The sequence below is a fragment of the Anoplolepis gracilipes genome, chromosome 1 (assembly GCF_047496725.1).
Source record: "Anoplolepis gracilipes chromosome 1, ASM4749672v1, whole genome shotgun sequence".
NCBI lineage: Eukaryota > Metazoa > Arthropoda > Insecta > Hymenoptera > Formicidae > Anoplolepis > Anoplolepis gracilipes.
Window position 1 is genome coordinate 22,823,286 of NC_132970.1, and position 26,553 is coordinate 22,849,838.

A 26,553-nucleotide genomic window follows, 5' to 3' on the forward strand; every position below is an offset into this window, starting at 1 on the left:
TGCAATTTCACTTTGGAGGCACCTCGGAACCATCGAGCGGGCAATTAGAAGCAATCGCGCACCTGGAGACGTATATCTGTCTCGCCATCTCTTTACATCTTCTCTTCTCTTCCTTCATCCTTTTTTCCCCTCCGCGGAAATAACAGAAGCGTCTTTGCTTTATTTATCTCTTAAGCGGTTTCAAGAAAATTCTTCGAGGAAGTGGAATGGTCGACGAGAGAACGTCCCTTCCACGTTTCTTGTTCAATCATTCGTAATGTACTATATCGAAGTAAACGTTCGATGTAGATAGAGAGTTTTTCGAAATTATTTTGTAAATGTTTCTTGAGATAATAAAATAATCTTACCTCTTACTTAATATATTTCATTAAGAGGAAGATGTAAAATTTTTTAAAATAATATTTCGATAAAATTAACTTCTCTATAAATGGAGAGAGATTGCAAATGTTTTTAATAAAAAAGTTTTATTGCTATAATATTAACCCTCAAACTGAACACGTCTTTCGTGTCCATGTAATTTTTAATTCACTGTTTTAAAAAAATATTAATAAAATCTCGAGGTTGGAAACTTATCCAAAAAAAAAGTTTGTGTCAAAAGGGACTTATAATTGAAAGGACAATTTAAACAGTTGATTCAGTGCAAAGTGCTGGCGAATCTAAATCTGAAGCGGACACAAATGACCCACGTATTCGCTTTATGTATATTAAATAAAAAAGGATGAATAAGTACATTTTTATAAAAATATTGTTTTTTTGCTGTTAATCGGTTTTTGTAAAAATAAGTTATAAATTTACAATGATAATCTCTCTAAAAAAAACAAATTGCTTTAATTTCTATCGTGTTCATTTATTTTCATGCTAAAAAGTATCTTTTGTTAAGGATAACGAGCAACAAACAGAGGTTGTATGTATTAATCAATTTTTATACTGTAGATTGTAATGTAAATTACATTTTGTTTTCACTTTTCTTTCAAATAAATTACCTGAAGATTAAAACAAAATTTTTCCTCAATAAAACACCTTTTTTTTATACCTAAAAATTACCCATCTTTGATCATTCAAATAATTATATTTTTTTAAAGCCGTGAACATATAGTATTTTTTTTCGTAAACTTTGAACTTTGAACTAAAAATTCCTGGAAGCCTTTTTGTTCAAAATTATTTTTCCAAATTTTTATTAATTTTTATATAAACCATTTATGTTTCCAAATCTTGATCTAACAAATAACATAAATATAGTATTTAAAAATATTTTTTCGTTAACTCTTCTGTCAAAGAGCGGGCTTTTTTCGTCGTCCTTATTATTTTGACTGACGAGAGTTCTGACGAAGAAAGAGAAAGATAGAATAATCACTGTAGTACTCTTCGCTTCGTTGTCGCTCGTTGCATCGCCATCGTCGTAAATTTCGTTTTTACACGTGCCAGCGCTTGCGATAGTCGTGGTCGACCGCGGTGATGCAACGGAGAAAAGTACGCGGCGGCTTCTGTACGATGCACCTGCGATGCATTGCTGCATTTGCGCGAGAATGCGACGCGACCGCGCGTCATCCGTGAGGAAGACCAACGCCCTTCTGCGTCGCCCGTATATATTTTTGTCAGCGCGCGCGGCGATTACCTTGTTTACCGCGGCGGCGGTAATTAATTCGCCTGGGAATCGTAATTTCAGGAAATTATGTGGTTGGGTGGAGATTAATTGCTGCGATTGCCGTGCGCGTTCCGCGTTGTGCCGCGTTTCGCACGTTCTATCTGCTCACATCGCATATCCGAACATACAAGTAGATAAAATTGAGTCTGAGTTAGTACCACATCGACATTACTATTACAATTTTCGTATTAACCCTTTGAACTCTAAAATCGAGATATCGATAAGAACGTGGATGCTTAAAAGCTTGTTTTTAAATAATTTGATGTTCCTTATGATGTGCAGATTATGATTGGCAGATAAAAACTTCAAAAGTAACTAAGTTTTTTCAATCAGTCTTTCCCTCAGAATGAAATAATATTAACCCACAAACTGAACATGTTTTTTTGGCACCGTAATCCTGAACGCGTGGGTAACTGCGGAATCCGAGTTAATTTTTGTACTCTAAAATTACTTAAAAAATTCTAAAAAAATTTACACATCTTCTTTCAAGTTTAAACTAAAAGTTTATGTAGTAGAGTTAGAGAAAAAATATTTTTAAATACTATATTTTTGTTATTTGTTAGTTCAAGATTTGGAAACATAGATGGTTTATATAAAAATTAATAAAAATTTGAAAAAATAATTTTGAATAAAAAGGCTTGTAGGAATTTTTAGTTCAAAGTTCAAAGTTTACGAAAAAAAATATTATATGTCCACGGCTTTAAAAAAATATAATTATTTGAATGATCGAAATCGATTTTCAAGTATAAAAAAATGTGTTTTTTCTAAGGAAAATTTTTTTTTAATCTTCAGGTAATTTATTTGAAAGAAAAGTGAAAACAAAATTTAATTTACATTACAATCTACAGTATAAAAATTGATTAATACATACAACCCCTGTTTGTTGCTCTTTATCCTTAAAAAACGATATTTTTAGCATGAAAATAAATAAACACGATAGAAATGAAAGCAATTTGTTTCTTTTTTAGGGAGATTATCAGTGTAATTTTATAACTTATTTTTACAAAAACCGATTAACAGCAAAAAAACAATATTTTTATAAAAATGTACTTATTCATCCTTTTTTATTTAATATACATAAAGCGAATACGTGGATCATTTGTGTCCGCTTTAGATTTAGATTCGCCAGCACTTTGCACTTAATCAACTGTTTAAATTGTCCTTTCAGTTACAAGTCCCTTTTGACACAAACTTTTTTCTGGATAAATTTCCAACCTCGAGATTTTATTAATATTTTTTTAAAACAATGAATTAAAAATGTCATGGACACGAAAGACCCACGTGTTCAGTTTGAGGGTTAAATTAATAATCTTCTCTTTCTTTTTTTTATGAATTTTTTGAAAAAAAAACTTTAATGTATTAAAAAGAGATTAATGACCCCAAAATGATTAATGACTTATTATTTGACGAAACAAATTGCGTTTAAGAATCATTTAAAACTTTACGGATAGTGCATGCTTCACGTGGAAAGCTGGTGAAACTGTACATAAAAGTTCACGAAAATAAGCAAGGAACGAAAATTTTGTCCGCCACGTCGTGTCGTCGGGCCGGTTGAAGGTGGACGAGCATCGCACCTGTAGGGCAATGCCTTCTCGTCGGTGTCGAGACGCGCGAGAATGTGAAAGCTGCACCTGAAACCGACGGGTTTTGCGCCGAGCGCGATGACGCGTTTTGTCCGGATCGCTCTTCTTACAGTTTACTGTCAGAAGATTGCGGTGAGAGCCGACCGACAGATTCGCGTGTTTTGGGATTCGTACACGAACGTTTAGCGAAAAACGAATCGCTTTCCAATCGCTGATCAATCTCAGATTGAACCTTGATCCACCGATTTGTCTGAGATTATCTCCGTTTCTTTCACCTAGGGAAATTAGGGAATCAGCTTATTTTTTTTCGGAGCAGGAATGAATTTCTTTGACTCGTTTGCGAACCCATTACAATTTTAAATCTTAATCACACGTATTCATAGATATTTTTGTTGAAGATCATCAACTCTTTATCGATCAGTTTAAGCATTTACTCCATCATTGAGTACATATTTTACGTTAATATTTTTAAAATACTGAGATTAACATTTTTTTTTCATTGTTTTCTCTTGCGTTCAAGTAGCAATCAAATTGATATTTATGAGAAGTGATATTTAATAGCGGTTTATATCTTGTAAAATTATAAAGTACATACAAATAATAATCGAGTGACGGAATACATGCAATATTTATTTTTGGTTTTGAGAAATCGAGTAGATTGTGAGTTGTAAATAAGCGCAATTTTATTCGCATTAGGGCGACACTCATTGCAACCGGTTCCGTTTTTTTTTTTTTTTTTTTTTTTTTTTGCACGTTTTCCGTTTGCAGTGAAAAAAACGAGGATATGGCAAAGTGGAAAGTGGAGCAACTATGGCTGCATGTGAGGACGCGTGAGGAAAAAAAGGGACGGACATGCTTTAAGAAAGTGGATGATCGTTGGCGTTCATCGGGAAAGTGGACAGGGATACCGGATCGCCGAGAATGGTTTCGATTTCATCGTCAAGGGTCTCTATAGCTGAAAGGGAAAAAGTGGATAGATTTTTCGCGGAATTCAATTTCTATTTGCTCAGAGTGACAGACAAGAAATCTCTGAGCTCGACAATTTTGCAAAACACATTATTTTATATTTTTGAACATTCAAGAAATTACATTCACCTAATTTATCATGATTACTTCTTCTTGTTTTATGTGAACGTTATTTCAGAAATATTTGATCAAAAATATAACTTTAGATCATCTTGTAAATTAGTTAGCATATTAATCATAACAAAAAGATATATTCTCTATTGATTCTCGTTTATCATTCTTGCCGTCATTTCTGTCGTGCCTCGAGGTTAATGATACAATTGCTAATAATTAACGTAGATTAGAAGAGGCACGTCTGAAGAGACCGTCATCTTCTTATTTACCGCGGCAACGATACGCGTTGGCTAGCGAGACAGATCGTAAAGATACTGTCAAGATGTTGTATCGTGGAAATTACGAACGCTTAATATGAATATACAATGATCTTCTTACTATTAATTTCTCGGTTTTTTTTTTAAATGAGCTGCAAACTTGTAAAGATCATCCATGCGAGGATATATATTACGCCAGTTGCGTCAAAGAAGGTAGAAAATTTAATAACGCGGTCTTTTACCTTCCAGTCTGTTGGTCTTTGAACCGACAAAGAAATTCCATCGCTAGATTATATGTATCATGATACGAGTCTGCGTAAGCTTTTAGCGCGGGAAATGAAGGGAGGAATATAACCGGAGAAAGAGAATAAAAACTGGACAAAAGGTAGAAAAAAAATTTGTCGCACCGGTAGAGGGCTTTAATCGCACCTTGGAGCCGCGCCTTTTAGCGACGACATTTATTTTTAACACGCCTTCATCAGGGACCGAGGACGAGGTTGGAGAGCTAACAGAGAATACCCGACGACAGTATCGAAAAAATGATAAATGTCCCTTATTCGACGACTTGTCCATGTCCGATTGTTAATGGGACCATTCTTATCATTTCTGCCGAGTCGCTAAAATTTCTTTTTAATTCTTTATAGGACAAACCTTGGAGGATGAAAAATGAGTTATTTTATACCTATTCTTCGTTCCTTCTTCTTAGAAACTATTAGTCGGCTTCGAAAAGAAAAAAAGGAAGTTATTTTTCCACGAATTCTTACAAAAAATTAAGGTATTTAATTGACTGTCAGATACGATTTTTTAACAGTAACATGCAAGAGTAAATTACATCCACATTTTTGAATATTATATTGAATATTATGTAGCAAAATAATATTTCTTTTATTAAGGTTCAGATATCTCGAGGATTATTTGCAGACTTCTTTAAATCATAACAAGCGTTTTAGTTGCATCCTAGGATTCGCGAAGCGAAGTACAGTTTGCCGGTTGAATCGCGTTGCGTGAAGATACAAAGAACCACGATATAACGATATTCCGTAGCGAGTTAGTTACAGTTAGTTCAATATACGCAAATTGGTCTTTCGCAACATTGCACGTTCCGCCCGGCGAACGAAAGCTGCTTTCGTAACTTTAAAGCTCACTTATCGCGCGAAGAAGACCACCAAAGAATTAGAATTCTCATGAGAGGCACGCCGCTACGTAATGGCCCTACGTGGCAGTCGAATAATTCATAAGGCGAGAAATTACTCGCCACGCGCGCGGGATTAATCTCCTGAGCGTATGCATGCGCGGGATGATGCAACTTTACGCGTAATCTTGATTTCTCTCCTGCACTCGACAGTGAGAACATCATAGGAAATAGAAATTCTTTTTTTTTTTTTATACAGAAAAGAGAACAATGAATTAAAAAGATATTTATTACAGAACTAATTTATATTCTTACACAGAAAAAAAGAATATTCTTATTTTCACAATAGCTTTAGTTTCAAAATGTAAATCTTGAAATGAGGTAATATTGCGTTAAACAAAGAAAATTTCCTTGGATCAAGACATTTTATATAGTTCAACCAAGAAAAATATATTTTTGTTATTTTAAGATTAATTTTCTTGAATGGAGAGGAAAAAATGTTGGATAGAAAATAACACATGTTCAAATCGAAGATTATAATATCTTAGAGTTAAAATAATTATTTTACTCTTGAAATGACAATCGTAGTATTGAAATAAGATTATAATATTGTTGAATTGATAGTAATTTGACTCGCCAGTGATGAAAATTAATAAGGAAGATAGCAATTAATCGACCAAACTGGCAAATATGCTTGCAAGATTTTATTCGGTGTTCGATGTACAACAACGTTTCGACCTTCGGTTTAGGTCCTTATCAAGTCTTAAAATTATCACGATACCCGTTAGGAATAAATTTGAACGTCACATTTACACGTCAGATATTAGAACCTTCTAATATCTGACGTGTAAATGTGACGTTGGAATTTATTCCTAACGGGTATCGTGATAATTTTAAGACTTGATAAGGACCTAAACCGAGGGTCGAAACGTTGTTGTACATCAAACACCAAATAAAATCTTACAAGCATATTTGCCAGTTTGGTCGATTAATTGCTATCTTCAATATTGTTGAAATTTAAGATTTTTAAATTCTTCCAAGAAGATTATAAATTGTTGCGTATAGAGTAAACTCGGGTAAGATGGCCATAGTTTTTTAAAATGCAAAAAACATACATTTATTTTTGTTATTTTTTAATGGTGTTTGGCATATTATTTTCACTGAAGCTTAAATTACGTAATATTGTCGAAATTAAAAGGAAAAGATTTAATAGAAATTTTATGTTATCAAAATAGTACAACGTAAGCATTGGCCATCTTACACAATTTTTAAGGAAAAGATGACCATAGGAACGGAAAGATGGCCATAATATTTATAAAAAAATAGTGGAAACGAAAATAAAAATTATAGGTCATATAACAATTTACATATCTTTATAATATGTCTAACGTCGATTACGATAGCTTAACTATAATTTATTCGACGTTATAACAGTTTTTAGTGGACAATGAAAAACTTTGCAGATAGTCAAAAGTAAAAATATGATATAAGATTAACAATATCGTTATTTCGAATAATGTATGCACATAAACTACTGTAAATATCGATTATCTTTGATAATGACTAAAAAAGCGCACTATGTAGCGATTATTGAAAAAAATTATAGCCTATGGCCATCATACCCTAGTTTACCCTATATGAAACAATAAACACGTTCATATGAGTATATATATAAGTTTTAATTTGACACTTACTTTTTTTCTGTGTATTTTCCCTCTTTCTCTTTTTGTTTCTTTTTGCGTTTATTTTTTGATAACAGTTTTATTAACGACACGATTTAAGAATATCATTTATCTAATAATCTAAGTTTAGACTGAGGTTTTCTTATCTATTTTGGCGCTCGGGGCCCTACATTAGCGAAATTCAACTGACTGACGAATGTTGATCGACTAGACAGAATGTGTCTGGTCGATTCTGCGCGCATTAATCAAATCCGCGGATCTCTCGACGAACGCCCTAGGAAATTGCGATCAAACGTTCTCACCGACGCGATGCGCTTTAATCCGAGACAGGAGAAAGTGCGTTTCGTGGTATACAGCCGCTCATGTATTTCGTGTGTGCGAGAAGACGAAGGAGAAGGAGGTGGAAGACCTCTCCTCTCTTACTTCGATCTCAGCGAAGTCGACAACCTCGCTAACGACTACTCTCATGACATATTAGTTTCGCAGCGTCCCGCAACAAGCCCACCATTGCTCTTCCCTGGACGCGACACTCTGGCATTCTTTCTATATATCTAGAGAATAGATTTTTTTTTTTTTTAATCAAAAAGATTTACGATCGCTCTTAACGATACAATAAAACTCCATTATGCAAAAATTCGCATATCGTGAAGTCGAGACAAAATTTTATTAAATGATGCGGCGAAAGATCCTTGAATCTATAAATCTTTGCTTTCTCGGAAATTTCTCCATATCGATGTTCCTGTATATTATTGATGTATCTATGCTATTCATAAATTATCGAGAGTTTTATATATAAATCTGTTTCTGTAACATATCCGTTTTATAGATACATTTTTGTTTCCAGGCTCCAAGTTTGTTATACACAGAGATTTCTCGATATACCAGTTCGATAAATAAACTTATACAGCCGCTACAAAGTAGCCCAGTGCGTTTAATAATCGCCGGCAATATGGATGGCATCGGTCGCACACGCCCATGTTTCCATTGTACGTGCTCGAACATTGCGCTCGTGATAATCCTTTGCGGAATTCGTATTCGCATTGGCGGCGAAATTATGTTTCTAAGGGTGACAAAACATACAGGGATGAAAGCAATCGCGACAATATAATTTTTAACATTTTACCTATACTCCTGTACTTATACATAAATTATTTTGGGAAATAACTTTTGAGGAAGAAAGAAGAGAGTCTAAAGAAAAGAAAATTTAAATTGAGCTAGATTAAATTCAATTACTTATTTATTATTATTATTTTATGAGACTATATAAAATTAGGTAATTAGATAATTAGATAAAGGAAGAAAAGAGCAAGAAAATTTAAAAATTGAGTTAGATTAAATTATTTATTTATTAATTACTATTATCTCGTGAGGCTAGAAAATTAGATAATTGTTGAAAATAACTGCAAAGATTTAAAAAAAAATGTAATACAAAGAATGTTGAAGAATACACTGCAATTCACTTTTATCACTTATTTTATGATTGTAATTTATTCTCGACGAGTAGCTTTGCTTCTTGTAGGGAATTCAAGAAGTGCTTCATGCACATCTTATACTACATGATTTCCGCCGCCCATGTTATGTTGCATTCCGGGTACATACGTCACGCGCGCATCATCGTTCGCATTTTCTCCCGCTGCTTTCCGCATCGCGGCTCGCGCTTCCTGACAGACTCGTCTGGGTGGAGAAGGGCGACTTCTCGATCGAGAGATCGAGCGCGAGGCGGCCTTACAACATTATTAAAGCGCAAGTAAAAGCAGCCGATCGGTCGTGCAGAAAGGGACGCGACGGACGGGACGTTCGGAAAGAGAAAGAGACGGTTTTTTTTATACGAGATACGCGAATCTACTTTCTCCGATACGTCCGTATGACGAATGGCGTCGAAGATCAGCGTTGTCGCTCAGACTCGTTGTTTAATTCGGCAGTGGAACGGTTTAAGGAGGCGCACATCCGGCCGCACGTGGGCGCCGCAGTCTGGGTCATGAATTCGAGAGAGAATTGACGGCCACGTGCGACGAGAAATGCGGTCTCGAGTGCGTTTGTCTTTCACGACACGAATAAATAATACCGAGTCATCGCAACGCAATCATTTTTTAATAATAAAATTAATGCCAACTTGGTGAATAAGAGTCACACGCGGATGTTAATGCGTAAATTTCTTAGAAATTAATTTTTTCCGCGAAAATTGAAACGTGCACAGGGCACGTATTTTACTTGGTGTATTTTACCAAGAAATAGATTCTCATTTTTGAGAATTCTTTACCCCTAAAGAGACGTAGACGAGAAAAATATTCCCGGAAAAAATTAATTTCTAAGAAATATATGCTCGTATGGCTCGTATGGCTCGTATTCGCCAAATTGACACTCAAAAAAATGATCTTGCAACTTCAACAAAAATTTTCTATATGTATGTAAAAAATTAACTGAAACAAATAAATTCTTAGCAAATAGTGTGATACTGTATATATTTTGCACTTAATCAATTGAAATGACGGAAACAAAATTTATATCTGTACCATTAGTGTAATTTGGACAGAAAATTTGTCTGTGACGCCTATCTTTAAGGTCTATTCTCAAGGACAATTATATTTGTGATTAATATTTGGCAATGGGATCTAAATTTTTTCTAGAGGTATTGCTAGAATATTGCTGTTATAGATTCTATACGTGACAAACAATATTCTAACAGATACAAAAAGTAGCGATAAATTTTAATTGAAACTTCTAGAAATCTATCTACATTAGCAAAATATTTTTTTCAGTGAATAGTTGCTTGTTTGTAAATATTAAGAGCCTTATATTCGAAATAATATAATATTATTTACATTATAATTAATAAAATAGGTATAACATTATGGAATCATTAACAAATACCATATATATTTTGACATGATAGTGGAAAGATTATTATTAAGCATTCTTTTATTCTATATATGTTAATTTAGTTCTATATTTATATATATATATATATATACTAAATCTATCTTGATAAACCATGAAATTGTAACATTATATCGCTCGACCATATTTGATTAGGATATTAAATATTAATAACATGTGTATGTACGTATGTGTGGCATCGACAAGTTATATTCGTTTTATTGGCAGGCAACGATGATAGAGACGATAAAAATAATCGGAGTGACCCAATTACGCGTTATTCTTCGTCATCGTATCATAAAAATGCTCGGGAAAGGGTTATTTATTATTTCACTGACTAGTATTTAATTAATCTCTACTCTTGTGGTATCGAGGTGAAAAACGCTATTAACATTAAATAAAGGAACATTTGATCGCGTATCGATAGCTGATAAATCGACATAAACAAAGTGTACTGCAGGTGCGTCATTCGATCTCGTTTATCGAACGTCAATCTCGCGGGGAAAAAAAGAAGAAAAGGGATAGAAAAAAAAAAGACGAACCTCGTGACCATCCCGGCGATTATAAAATAATAATGAGATAAACGCCTACGCGCATAGAGTAGACACCTAATAACGCGCGGAGTATTCGACCTGCTTTTTTTGGACACGCCCTCCGTTCGTCCTCGTCGTCGTCGTCGTCGTCGTCGTCGTCATCGTCCTAGATGGGCGGCAGGGCCGAAGGGACGAGTATGCGCGTGCGATGTATAATTAAAACCGCCTCCGAGGAATGCATCTGCGTATTCGCGCGACCGGGAGTAGTGAGGCAGCACGAGCGAAAAATTGGCCGCGATGTCCGTTGTAATATCCATGCCGGTCGAGATTATCGATAATCGAACGTCCATCAAGGGATAGGTGAGAGACTTTGCGACTGTATCGTCTTTGCTCCTTCATCATACAGGGTGTCCCATGTTCCATTACGTGCTTTAATTTGTTGACGAAGTAGGGCCATATCGTTTTATCTGTCTTATCCGCTAGAAAAAAATCGAAAAAAAACGCTTTCAAATCTGTTTGATGTGCCATTACATCGTTACAAGTTGAGTTCATTATATGTATCTCGCGTAGCCAAATCGCGTGTGCATCGAACAAGGTTTTCATTAGGAGTTTATTTAATATGTAATCAAATATTTAATTAATTATATATTAATAGTGTTTAATTAATATCTTATATCTTATATATTGTATATATCACTGTCGATTAATTCACTTGACATCTAATCATTATTTTACACGACTTTATAATCAGATGCTCCCGTAGTGTTTGTATTTCGTATTTAAATAACTGATTTCCAATAACTGCGCTCGCATGTTACACGATCCTGTCTAATTATTTTATTAATTATATATTTTTCTGCTTCATATATTCGTGTAGAGAGTGAAAGATGCGGCGCGCCATGATCTCCGACCGAACATGCATAAATAATTCATGGCCGCCGGAGACATAGATACTTCCTCTACTCCGTCCTCTCGACAGCCTCGAAAACGAATGGGTCACCCTGTACCCATCCTCGTCGTCGGCGCGTATAATGCGATGCATAAATGCATGGAGGCACATAGTGCGTGCGCGCTTAACATAGATACGTATCTGACAATAAGAAACGCATCGACACGCCGACGCAACGCATCGTGACGACCGGCAATGACGTGACGATGCAACGCACGTATCGTTGCTCCTATACTACATGCATTGGCTTTTTCATTTCACGCCGAGTAGTATCGTCCCTTTTTCTCTCTTTCTCTCTTTCTCGGCCGAGTCGAGTGACTTATCGATACGTAACACGTGATACTCACCGTCGAGACGGCACGATAAGAATTCGTTGCATAGAATGCGACGTCTCTCGCTACAGAAAGCTTCGCTATGATAAACATTTTAATTATGCACTCATGTCAAGTATGCTGCAGGCGTATCATTCAGGAAACGTAAATACTATTATATATAAATATAATATGTAAATATTACATATATTATATAAACATTACGTGCATATAAATACTATTTTCTTTTGTACTTTAGACAATTATCATATTTTTTATTATTTTTTAAATGACGTAATCACTGTAAAATATTCAGATTGAAAAAAAAGAATCATATGATTACATATAGATGTATCAAAATTATTTAAACATATAATTATTGATGTACATATGATAATCATAAAATATTAATATAAACAAAAATTATTGGATAATTTTAATGTTATAAATTATATGTCCAAAAAATTGAATCTCTTTTGAAACAAAGATCAGATTTTCTCTTCAGAAATTATTTTATCCGGTGTGCTTTATCGCTCGTTATATGTGGGATAGTGAGATTCAACATGTCGTCGTTTCCTCTAATCCCTTAGGTTCGGATAGAAGAATAGGTCGTCGACCTCTCGTAACAGTTAAGTCAATTTCGATGTTTTCTAATCCGACGTTTAACTTATCCTTTAATTAATCTATGATTAATTTATCATACACACTCGTACAACGAAGTAACTTCGTATCATTACATACTTTTAAAATTTACGCAATAAGTAATTTCAATTAAATCAAAAGAAGCAAGATAGTGTTTATTGTTGCAAGACTCGCGTTTGCATTAAGATAAAAATATGTGAGTTTATTATTTGATACACAGTAAAAAATTGTGCGTTTATATGTTAAAATTTTTATTTATTACCATGTTTCGATTATTACCTCAATATAAAATTAACATACAGCTGATATGTTATTATTTTTATAAGATTTTCATGTGTTATATGTCAACTTCATAACTTAACACTTTGTATATATATTATTTAGAAATTGGAATATTATTTTGAATATTTTTAACAATTGTTAAAAATAATCAACATATTTCAAAATCGGTCTAACATTCTAAGAAAAGTTAAAATAAATCTTCAAATAATCATGAACTTTAAAATGTTTTATCAACATTTCTTACGAGTTATTATAACTGTCCTTTTATGTTTTAATTAATTTGTATGTTATATTTACATTACATTTAAAGTTACAGTAACAAAAAGTAAATGTAAAGTTTTGTATCAATTAGTTAACATTTCTAATTTGTCAATAAATAACATTAGTTTTTTTTAACCTAAGAGTGAACTTTCTGGGACATGCAAAAAATGTAAAAATTAGCATTTTATTTTTTACTGCACGGTAAAAAACATTTAGTATTTTTGTTGAAATTTTCTTGTGTAGAAATTTTTGTGTTAAATTTTTAACATACTCTTATGTTAATATAACATACTGTCGTTATGTTATTTTAACTTTTCTGCATTGAGTTAATATTTACCGTTTCTAAGAATTAAAACAACACAATTAACAAGTAAATCTTACACTAATTCACATTTTTGTGTTAATTTTTTTACATATTATTTGTGTTATTTGTTTACATATTTGCCTTCTATTGAACTAACATTAAAATTAGAGCGGATAAATTGGGACACGAGAAATGTGTTAAATTTAACACAAAATTTTTTACCCTGTGTGTGTAGAATCTTAAAATCATCGATAAAACCCGAATGAAGTATCAAAAGGTATTTCCAGCGACGAGAGAGAAACTCTCTCATATTTTCTCTACTTTTATTCTCAGTCGGCATTGTGCGAAGAGAATGCGGTGCAGCTCCGTCCCTTTGAAATTTCAAGTGCACTCGAGAGATCGGCGTACAATTTATCGCGATAATTGTTGCCTGGCCGCTACGTTAAAGCCAGAAGAGCTCTGCTTTTCTGCGATATAGCACACATAAGACGTAGCAATTAAACCGGAACAAATTGGTTGTTAGGAATTGAGCTCTCTCGTATACGCGTAGCAGTGGCGGCGGCGGCGGCGGCGGCGGCAGTTTTATTGTGATTACACGGTATCTCCGATAGATATGTATTCGTAGCTCGGAGGCAAGCTGATTGACTCTCGTCGATAATTTCCATCCGCCTCTGCGTGGCCTGGAAGACCTTGCCGTTGAAGGACCTTGAGCAGCGCTGCATCCCGTCCATCACTCTCTTTTGCATACCTACGAGTACGTGCGCCTTGGACAAAACTACCAACTCATTCTCCGACGCGGCGCTTCTTGCTCCAAAACCGTGTAATACAATTTCATGAAGCGCGGCGCGTTTATTACGGCGAAATTAATTACTACGTGCCAGATGCATCGCGCTATTCTTTCCGCGGGCGGACCGGTTTATTTCCATTTTATTATCATCGCGCGAGCGCGAAGTCACGCATCCGCGGCATCGAAAGGTCGTACGGTGAAGAGTTCTTCCCGTCTTTGTCTTCTCTACAACTGTATCGTAAGATGATTATTATTAAAGAACGATTTATGCGAGTGCAAATTGCGTCAAATTTACATTGCCGGCTTTGCTGACTACTATAAACGTTATCGATGTTGTTCTCGTAGATAGAAAAAAGAACTTGAGGATTACCGGAGCTTATTCATATCGAATCTCCTCCGCTGAACGATGTCCTGATTGAGTATAACGCTGCGTCATAAGTCAATCGATAAATATGCGCTTCTCTCGAGGACATGCTCTGGCCTCGTTTAAAGTTCTTTGACCTATCATCGGACTACAAATGTTCCTGATGATCGGTCAAAATGCTCGAGCAATGCGATATCAGCAGGATAACTATTTTATTTATAACTGTTGAGAAGATTATCGAACTCGAAAAAATGAAATATGATAGTCAGGAAAAATTATTTTTTATGCAATATAAAAAGAGATGCGAAAAACTTATTTTATTAAGTATAAAGTTAAAATATTTTTCCCTCTTCTCGATAAACAACACATTAGATGAAATTAAAATTAATATTTGTGACAGATTTTATTAATATTTAATTAATTATAATTTTTTGGCACATGCTTAACTTAAGAAAATTATGGTAAATATTTCGAGTATTCTTGCAAATAATAAGTGATGAATTTGTTACTTAATAATATCTAGTACAATAATTATTCTATATTATTATATAATAATTATTATATATTATTATACTATTAGTTATTGTATATAGTATATATTATTGTATATTATTATATATAATTGTATATTATTATACATCTTGCTTTAATATAAGCACGTGAAAAAGCAAGCTAAAGTGACAATGAAAAAGTGGCGATGAAAATGACTGATTGAAAATAATAAATCTGGAAGCGGTGATTATACCTTGAACTCAAGTCATTTTTGTTATATACATATTACACATGATTCCCACGCTTAGTCTTTTTCTCTACCCGTATTGTTGGCCATTGTATTTTAAAAACCAATTCTATCTCGCGTCCTTTTTATTTCCTTTCAGATCCGTGGCATACTTGAGAATTGGGACGGCGGTGCCTTCAAGCACAGTAAGTACAACACTATATATATGTACAATATATATATTATATATGCGGGAACTTCTTAGATATGTGCGCGATTATCGATTATGATGTCAAGCGACCCTAACGAGTTTATTATGCCCCACAAGAGAGTGGTCGAGGCAAGCGGTCTTCGGTCCTCTGCATATCTTAGGAAACTGGTAAAGTGGAACTCTTATCAAGGTGACCATGCCTTCTCTCTCCTCCGATAATCTCGCGCACATCTCGTCCTTTCGCGCGCGCGCGCGCGCGCCTTTTCTCCCCTTTATTTTCTTTTGCGTTTCCCGATAAAACGTGCGTGATAAACAGTGTGAGCGATCGACAGGAGCGATTACGCCATGCTTAAAAAGACGCGCTAATTAAGCAGTTCTCCCGATCGAGATTTGCCATGCTTTATGCGTTCGCGAATCGAACTCGTTCCCGATGCTGCCTATACTCTCGCCGCTGTATTTTTCATCCCGCGATGCCGCTATTACCGTGAAATCACTATCACCGGCCATTTCGAATTTACATTAATAAGCTCGCCGGTCTTTTATCGTACGGGACTGCGACGACGATCGTAAATCGGCATCGCGACTCGTAACATACGTGCGTATGTACACCACGGAAGGAATTTATTCGTGTTATTCGAGCGTTCACGGCGTTATCTCGAAACACGATATCGCGTGCAGTTTTTTTTTTTTTTTTTCGTTTATTTGTGATGCACGTGCGCGCCTCTCACACGTTTTTTAGACGCGGCCGCTTTGAGAATAATACTTAATTGCACGATGTCAATTTCTAGCGCGAACAGAAGGGTCAGGACTATCGTAAATTCGCGACGCAGTCTGCGTTGAATCCGCGAATTACACAGTGCAGCCCGTATTTCATGACACGGGAGACAGAACACGCGGGTAAAAATGTTAAATTTAAAGATAAATCAGTTTCCAGTATGAGAAAAAAAAAAAAAAATCAAGGAATCTTCGACGAAGAGCGGAGCGAAATAACGTGCGTTAATAATTCTCCAGTTCTATATTAATTTTCCTTTAATGTCACATTTTATCGCATTAGACGTGACATTCAGCATTTTATTTTATTCTATTTTATTTTCTAACACGTGCGTTTATTACATCGAGTGATCACGCGTGTAGTAGAATGTTGCCATTAATTATTGAGGAGAGCATAAAACCTTCCACGGTGTAATACGACACGCGCAATTATTTTATGACCGGGGAAAGATAATCTCGTGTAATTTAATAACGGAATTCCGTGCTTTTTACGCGACACGGACAAATTTTAATTACGACGATGTACGCTGTCAACAGGTGACTTATTTCCCGGCACGTTTTGGAACTCTTACTGGGAATACTTGGAGAGATACAGCGAGGCCAGAAGAACACTGGACGAGCTAAGAGCGACCGAGGACCCTCTGCTGCACTTTCTCAGTCTTAGACAAGCGGCCGCGAGACATTCGCCCTTGTCCTTACTTCTCTTACCGGTGAGTTTTTAATAATTACACAGTAAAAAATAACTGCAGACAAACACAAAGTGTCGAAAGTTTTTTTTATAGATATACCGTCCGAATTTTCAGAAAAGTATCTGAATTTTCAGATATTTTTTTGAACTCAGAAAATCAACTCTGATGATTAAGATTTACATCTGAAAATTCAGACAGAAATGTATCTAAAATCTTAGACAATTTTTTTACAGTGCATAAAATTTCAATACAACATTTTGATGTTGATGTTGACAAAATTATAACATTCAATGATTTAAATTAATTGCCATTGAAATAAAAACATAAGATCATTATATGTTACTGAAATATTATGGTAATCTTCGCAAACAATTTTCAATGTCGATTTTTTAACTATATACTGAGATCTGTGGAAATTAAATTGATTAAAAATTTACATTTATATAAAATAAAATTTAAAAACGAATGTTATGTTTTTATAGTATTAATTGACTTGATTGATACCAAACGTATAATGTAAGCCTAAGATTATGCTTAATTAACAAACATTTGGCTGTATAAATAATGATTACATGCGTCACTTTCGATAATTCCAATCTTGAATACTATACGATTAAGGAAAAAATTGGAGACCGGTTGAGAATAGTGAGCTCCAAGAGAAAGAAAAAGAGAAAAGTAAAATTCTTTCTCGCTGAAGAGAAAATACATTCCCTAATTAATTGTGCTGTCATTAAGCTTAATTACGTTAATTTGTTTCACGAGTCTTTTAAACGTGCCGAATGTAGGAGACTGTTTTTAAATTACAGCCGACCGAATTTTACAAACTGGCCGAATTGTTCAGAGTGCAATCGAGTAGCGAGTAAAAGCTACCGCGTGTTTCGTTTCCTCCCTCTTGCACATTCTGTTCTCCAGTGAAAGTCTTATCTCGCCGTTGACGCAACTGTACGCGAGAGAACATCTTCGATTAACCTTTCGATTCGACCTTTTTATTCTCGCGAACGTGCAATGAAAGCGGATCAGTCTCTCGATTAATAAAAAAAATTAAATAAAATTTAAAAAATCAGTCAATTCACAAAACAATTATCTTTTTTACCAATAAAGGTAAACTATCAGATGGTAAATGTAAGGATTAACTTGAAATTAGTGAAAGATATATCAAAACCAGTTGATATGTTAGTAAAAAAAAATCTATATACAAATATACAGCCATTGATAAAATTATTAGGCACCCTTAAATTTTTTGTATTTCTTATTTTGTAAATACTAGAAAGATTAAAAAATTTTTAAAAACTATCGATAGCACTTTAAAGCTGAAATTTCAAGCTTTAAAATGTTTTTTTAATTTTTTGCCCAGTATCAACAACATGTCTGAAAAATACAGATTTAGTTTCAAAAATTATGTATTTTGGCTAAAAAAAATTGTAGAAAAGTTTAAAAAAAAGCATTTTGTAGGCAAAATGTTGTAGTTTATGGAACTTGACTTAAATTTTTCGAGAGAAATTTTTTTACCGAGCTGCAGAGTGTCAAAAATGCAATAAAATTTTAAGAAACAAAACAATGTTCTTTTTTAAAGCACAAAACAAGGAAAATACAAAAATTTTTTAATGTACTGATAACGCATTAAAGTTGTTATCGGTAATTTAAAAAATTTTTTGTATTTTTCTTGTTCTGTGCTTTAAAAAAGAACATTGTTTTGTTTCTTAAAATTTTATTATATTTTTGACACTCTGCAACTCGGTAAAAAAATTTCTCTCGAAAAATTTAAGTCAAGTTCCATAAACTACAACATTTTGCCTACAAAATACTTTTTTTTTAAACTTTCCTACAATTTTTTTTTAGCCGAGATACATAATTTTGAAACTACATTTGTCTTTTTCAGACATGATGTTGTCGATACTGGGCAAAAAATTAAAAAAACATTTTAAAGCTTGAAATTTCAACTTTAAAGTGCTATCGATAGTTTTTAAAAATTTTTTAATCTTTTTAGTCTTTATATACTATTAACAAAATAAGAAATACGGAAAATTTAAGGGTGCCTAATAATTTTGTCAATGGCTGTACAAAAAAGTAAACATCTATTCATCTAGATGCCTCGAACCGATTGAGAAAGCGCGCAGTTTGAGTTAATTCTACCAAGATAGGTTGATTGTAAAATAAAAAAAAATTCTTCCCGCGTATCGGTGAGAACGCAATGCGTACGTTAGATGAGCTATGTGACAGCTTGTAACGGATGTAATGATCGGAGGTGCGATGAAATCAAACGGACGCGACTTTAACACCCTCTGAAATATAGACTCGGAGCTTGTAAGTCACGGAGAGGAATCTGCGCGCATCTAATGCGTGCTCGACGTTGATAAGTGTCTGCAAATATGGTTTTGCTTATTGGCAAACATTGTTATCTAAATTTGAAATCCAGAAACCTTCAGCACCGCCTTTATCCTGCTAGCCGAGCTTTTAATTACCTTCATAATGAAGTTTTGCAATTATTGATAATACAACATATATATCGCGGTTCGCAATTATCTCTGCTTTCTCTCTCTCTCTCTCTCTCTCTCTCTTTTTTCTCTCGCTCGGGGAAATATAATAGATTTCGCGAAACGCGTTTCTGCAAACGAGTTTTCGAGAGGCGCCTTCTGTATAATTCGCGTATTTTGTAATTCGAGGCATTCGCGCGACGACGGTTTAAGTGAGAAACGTTTAAACGCGGTTTACTGAAATGTTACGTTATCAGATTTACCCGGAATGTCAACTATGAAATTTCACCTGACTGTTTCTGCACCTGTAACCGCGACACAAGCAAGCTACTAGTACCCTGCCTACGCCGAGACCGTCCAGCAGATTACGAGATGCCCTGTTACACGTGGGTGTTCACAACGGTTTGCGGTACTCGTTTGTGGCACAGGTACTCGTATATATATGTGTCTGTATGTGTGTGTGTGTGTGTGTGTGTGTGTGTGTGTGTGTGTGTGTGTGTGCGCGTGTGCGTGTGTGTGAGTGTGTGCGAGGTTTATACCTGCGCGTTTTGATACATTATTTACTTATATCGTCGCGAGCTCAAGAAATAGCGGCAAGGATACATAAGAAATTGCGGTACGTCGTTATGAAACGCTGATCTTGATCTCCCGAGCACCTACGCGCGAAATAACGTTGCGGCTTATTACAGCTATCCGCTATGTAATACATAAATCACACATCCAAGTGTATATGCGTTTGGAATGCTTTGCGGAAAAATATTTTTCTTTTTTTGACCCACTGACGTCTACGATGCGATTCGACACCATAATTTCTTGTTGCAGATAGTAAATATATTAACGGTTAATAGTACAAATTTTTCCTGGTTCCAAGATATCATCATATCTTATTATGTACTTTTAAAAATTTAGGAGTAAATTTAATATAGTAATTTAATATAATAATTCGATTTAATGGAAGTCATCTTTTTCTGATACATAGCTTATGATTTTTATTTCTTAAGAAGAATATATGTATAATTAATATTAAATGTCTTTTAATATTTTCTATCTTTCTAAATGTTATTTTTACTATACTTGTATATAAAAGACATTTTCCTAAATTTAATATAATAATTCGATTTAATGGAAGTCATCTTTTTTTGATACATAGCTTATGATTTTTATTTCTAAAGAAGAATATATGTATAATTAAATGTGTTTTAATGTTTTCCATCTTTCTAAATGTTATTTTTATTATACTTGTATATATAGAAGACATTTTCCTAAAGACAAAAGCAAATTTAAATGTCGCTTAAAAGTAGCACATCTTTATCATTATATGCAGGTACAGCTATGCAGCATTTGGTACGTATCTATGTATACAATATGTGACTCCGTTAGAATCAGTCATTGTTTCTCTTTTATATCGTAGCGAGTCGACGAGTGATTTACGGCCTCATCCTACCAATACATGCCTCGCCGAAGGCAGGTAAAGGTGAGATAATTTTGTGAAAGTAGTACCTACCATTAAGAATATATGCTCTTCAAGTGCTTTAAAGTTCAAATTAATTTTTTAATTTTTTTCTCTTGTTACTTTGAATTTTCCAAATTAATCATTTACATTGAATTATTTACATTAAAAATTGAAAAAGGTGATTGTTTCAGTATCAACTAGTATTTCTTTGTTTCGTAGAAATATCGTTACATTTAAATTAAACAATCTGCACTCTGGTTATTTATTGATAACAGTATCGACGTATATTAATTGACCTTTATTCAATCCTCAATTCTGTTGAATTATTGTCAATTTCTTACAAAATATTCTTATTTGATGTATATAATATTTGAGAGCCTTTATTACGCCTCCTCGAAATTAAGATAGAAAATAATTCAATTTACTCACCGATGTACAACAGCGGAGTTGTAGTTTACAACATTGATCTATGAAATATAAATATATTCAAATTATATATAAAGCAATATCCAGTATAATTACTATCTCCAAAAATTATTGTAAGCAAAATTTAATATTTTATTCATTCTTTTAAACTAAAATTTAACCAAAAAAGTTATATAATCTCCAAAAATTTTTTAAAGTGTCAACTTATGTAAAAAATATAAGAGAGAGATAAATAAAAAATTAATTTTCATATAAATATATAAATATATAAATATAAATATAATAAAATGTTATATAAATAATTTTAAACTTTGAGCAATGTATATTTTATACATGTATAATTTTATAACTATATTTTATCAAATATTTTAAAATAAATTTTAAAATATATAATATTATACTTATTACATTATATACACGATGATATAAAATAGATCATTATTATGTAAACGAGCAAGTTAATTTTAAAAGTAACAAAAAATAATAAATTACAATTTGCTTACCTCACAGTTGTTTCATTGTCACCCTATGTCTCCTTTGATATTCTTCTTCTCTCTTGTTGATTCTTTGTTATTGCTTCATGGTATTCACTCGCGAAAACACACGTTAATTACGATCATGTGCGCTCGAATTACAACAATATGCGCATAGCACCTTACAGCACAGATATTAAGCGTACGTAATATGTATTGCGATGAAAAATTATTGTAAACCACGAGCTTAAGTTAACGAGGTGAAAAGTTCATGATGTGAAAATCGATCGCGCAAAGTATTATCAGTTTGACACTTGAAAATTCCGTGGCCAAATTGACGCATTACTTATCGCAGTAGTGCTATATTTGTTGCTAATGAATACGTTTCCTTTTTAGAACACTTATTATTTTAGTAGTATTATAATGTGATTGCTAATAAATGTATATTCTATATATACACGGTAAAAAATTTTGTGTTAAATTTAACACATTTCTCGTGTCCCAATTTATCCACTCTAATTTTAATGTTAATTTAACAGACGGCAAATATGTAAACAAATGACACAAATAATAAAAAGTAAAAAATTAACACAAAAATGTGAATTAGCGTGAGACTTACTTGTTATTGTGTTGTTTTAACTTTTAGAAACGGTGAAAAGTTAAAATAACATAACGACAGTATGTTATATTATATTAAACATAAGAGTATGTTAAAAATTTGACACAAAAATTTCTACACAAGACAATTTCGCAAAAATACAAAATGTAAAATTTTTTATCGTATAGACAATTTTATCCTGAGCTACACAATATGATACGAATTGAGTTAATAGTTAGCCGAGACGCGAAAATGGCGGTAATTATGCAGATCAATAATCACTAATTTTAATCATTATCGCGTTTGATATTTAATAATTTCGCGATTCCATTTTAAAGAATAATACGATTGTCTTGAGGCTCAGTGCGTGAATGATAACAAGGCCGCCGCATGTAAACAGTAACGCTTGGTGACTTTGTTATTATACGTAGCGAGAGTGAGACGAACAGGCGCAGTGACTTTGTTATTATTACGTAGTGAGACTCGAACGAGCAGGCGCGGTGACTGTTGTTCGTGTATTAAAACTACTCGACATAGTGACTGTGTCGTTATTCGCGTAGCGAAACTCGAACGAACAAGTAACGACGCGGACCTTGTCGTCGTGTTATGTACGTATTATCGAAAGAAAAATGTGATCTCTATACGATTATTACAATTAACAATTATCGCGCCCTTAAATTGGCCATTAACTCGATGATGGCATTAATCACGTAATTTCGAAGAGTCGATATTATTTTCAAGTACTTTGGTCATTACGAGAAGACTTCTATTTAGTGACATAGTGACGTATTTCATTGAAAATATAATATTGTTAGTTTTGTATTTTAATATATCAATTATAAATTCGGCTTTTATTTATCGGCAATCTGTTAAACACGTGTGTTTTATTTGATGGAAATCTATCGCGTAAAGCGACGATATATTCGCATATTGCACATTTATCTTATTTATTTTAATTTAATTTAATTTTTAACTAGTACATTTATTCGCATTCGTGTTACAAAGTAATAAACGATCTAAAGCAAGAATGTATTCGATATTAGCAAAAGTAGCTGTAGCGAAAGAGACATCAATTTGATCATATGATTTTCGAGTGTCAAGTAGACGGCTTTGCGCAATCAATTTTCTTTTTTAATTTTCACATTATTCTTTCACAATATAATAAAGTGCGCTTTACGGGAAAGTCATATTAAGTGCTATGTGTTGTATTATAATTCGTGCGCGCGTGATTGTAATTAACGTGTATTTTCGAGAGTGAGAGAGTGTCACGAAGCAACAACAATAGATTAACAAGAGAGGAGGAGGAGGAGGAGACCTAGAGAGGCATCAGATAATGGTGGAAAAACATGAGATGGATAAATTGTAATTTATTTAATTTGTTACTTGTTATTAATGAAATTCATTTATATCAGCAATAGTGATATATTTTATTTCTCTTATCATTTTATATAATAATATTATACAATATATTTTAGATTTTATTTTGGAAAATTTAATAAAAAATTATAGAGTGAATTTTTATATAGATGTATATAATATATATTTTTTTAATCCATTGTTCAAGAGTTATTATTTTTTTTGTTAAAATTCAATTTTGATTTATCATATTTTATACAAGCTTATAATTAAAAAAAAAGAAGATTTTTTAGAAATTACATGTAACTTCTTTTATTGAATTTTTATTTAAAGGAAAAAATAAGAAATAATTGGGCATAATAATTTTTTTAAATTGCTTTATAGTTGGGGTATATTTTTTGTATTTTACGGAATAACTACAACTCCGCATCGTATCGGTAAGTGCTAAACATTTTTATTTCAAATTTCGAGATTTACACGTGAGTGATAGTTGGTTATTATTAGCCAACGCTGCAGTTAATACGCGAGATTTATCCGAGTCGAAATTTTAAGTTATCAGAAATTTACACGGACATTAATTTCGTCGCGTGGGATGCAAAGTCATACGTAAACTGCAGTTAACCGTAAACTATGTACCGAGAAATTTGCGAGTAAGTCCGTAGGTTGAATGTGCCAAGCGATGGTAACGGTTTCCTCGGTTCGCGCAATATATTCGCTTGTACGTAACATGTCGTGATTCTGTGCATCGTGTCACGGGGATGATGAATGACCTCGCATCGTCATCGATGATCATCTGGCCACGGCAATCTGACGTAAGTCGACAGGTCGAACTTTGCCCTTTCTTGCAGTTAAATCCTCGCTCGCGCGCAATAACGAACATGTTCAAATACCAATTATTACGAATATTCGAATATGTCTACCGCTGCAATGCGAGAGTATTAGTCTGATAATATTTTTCATTTTTCATTTAAAGAAATACGTGAAAGCCGGATAAACATACAAAAAGTGCCCCTGACGAGTTTTCAAATAATACTTGACCTGTCGTTTCCTCATTGTAAAAAAAAAAAATTTTCCTCCAAATTTCAGCTTCTTAACTTTATTGTTTCCTGAGTTATCGAAAAAAATTTCATTTTCAGTTTTTATTTTTCTTCTCTGTAAATATTTGAGATGATTCCATATCGATTTTTTTCTGAATGCTTATCAATGAAAGACACAAAAGTAAAATATTTTTTTATTAATATCGAATAAAAACTTGATTTTTAAAAAAAGATTGAAATTAAGAAATGGCCTTTTTAACATGTTCCTTTCGAGGTTCAATCATCAAACTTTTAGAGAATATTCTTTTTATATGTCTCAATAATCTCAAATTTTTTCAATTTTTTCGAGTTGGTTCAACATAGTAAAAAAAAAAAAAAAAAAATATCCTTTTTTTATTGTTTTTTGATAATAAGACGGAAGATTATTCATTTTTCTTGTAATAATTATAATAGTAATGACAATAGTAATAATAATAATTGTAATAGTTATAATTACACTGCAAAATAGAAATATTTTTTATTTTTATTAAAAAACAATTTTTACAAATACAACTTTTAAATTGTTTTTGCATAAAAAATATTTCTATCCTGCAGTATAGTTATAACTATTACAATTATTATTATTACTATTATAATTATTACAAAAAAATAAATAATTTTCCGTTCTATTATCAAAAATAATAAAAAAAAAATTATTTTATTTTTTTCATTATGTTGCACCAACTCGAAAAGATTGAAAAAATTTGAGAGTATTGAGACATATAAAAAGAGTATTCTATAAAAGTTTGGTGATTGAACCTGCAAAGGAACATGTTAAAAAAGCCATTTCTTAATTTTATTCTTTTTCTAAAAAGCTTTTATTCGAGATTAATAAAAAAATATTTTTTTTATGTATTTCTTTTGTTAATAAATGTTCAGAAAAAAAATTGATATGGAATCATCTCAAATATTTACAGAAAAAAGATAAAAACTGAAAATGACGTTTTTCTCGATAACTTAAGAAATAATAGAGTTAGGGAGGAAAATTTTTTTTTTACAGTGAAGATTAGTATGCTTATCCGGCCATAACCTTTATAAGGAAAGATATATACGGAAAGATTTTTACAATGTAAATATTTAGAGAATAATTTGATAGGATTTTAAAAATTTGTAACTGCACATGATATAAAAATTAAATAATTTAAAAATGATCTTTACACTAGAAATATAAATTCTAATGAATTTACAAACTTATAAAATTAACAAAAAAATTCAAAAATAAAATCTATCAGGACAAGAAAATTTGAACTGAAATATGAACTTTTGGTAAATAAATTCTTGATACTGACTTTGATTATAATATTCTAATTCTAGTTAATTATAAATATTATTTCAACACTGAAGTTCTATCAAAATTTTGAATATAATTATTTATAAAATATTATATATAAATATTTCGTATATAGAACAATCGTGAAACATCGCAGTCATGCGTATTATATATATAACAGTAAGTAAAAATAAATGCGCAAAATGGAATCCCGAAGAAATCTTGTAGCGACAGATTATCATTAACATCATCTTTTTGCATCGGCATGTTACGCTGAGAATGAGACTGAAAATAAGTAAGAAAATAAGAGCTTGATATTCATTCCATTGACTATAAGACAGCGATATGA

At 32.8% G+C, this 26,553-nt stretch overlaps 1 protein-coding gene and 1 long non-coding RNA gene across 4 annotated transcripts in view; one reads left to right on the plus strand and one right to left on the minus strand.

The window, feature by feature from the left end:
* Window positions 1-26,553, plus strand: part of LOC140669318 (uncharacterized) — a 235,773-nt gene that overhangs the window by 52,574 nt on the left and 156,646 nt on the right. For all 3 annotated transcript variants that reach the window (XM_072899050.1, XM_072899042.1, XM_072899060.1), the window contains exons 4-5: window positions 15,568-15,613; window positions 16,927-17,099. In XM_072899050.1, the coding sequence (XP_072755151.1) occupies window positions 15,568-15,613; window positions 16,927-17,099 (219 nt within the window). The remainder of the gene's footprint in view (window positions 1-15,567; window positions 15,614-16,926; window positions 17,100-26,553) is intronic.
* On the minus strand, window positions 10,366-22,052 carry LOC140669373 (uncharacterized). The gene is made up of 3 exons (XR_012047332.1): window positions 21,935-22,052; window positions 21,435-21,472; window positions 10,366-11,268 (listed from the first exon to the last, which is right to left on the minus strand). It is a non-coding gene; the product is annotated as an uncharacterized lncRNA (long non-coding RNA).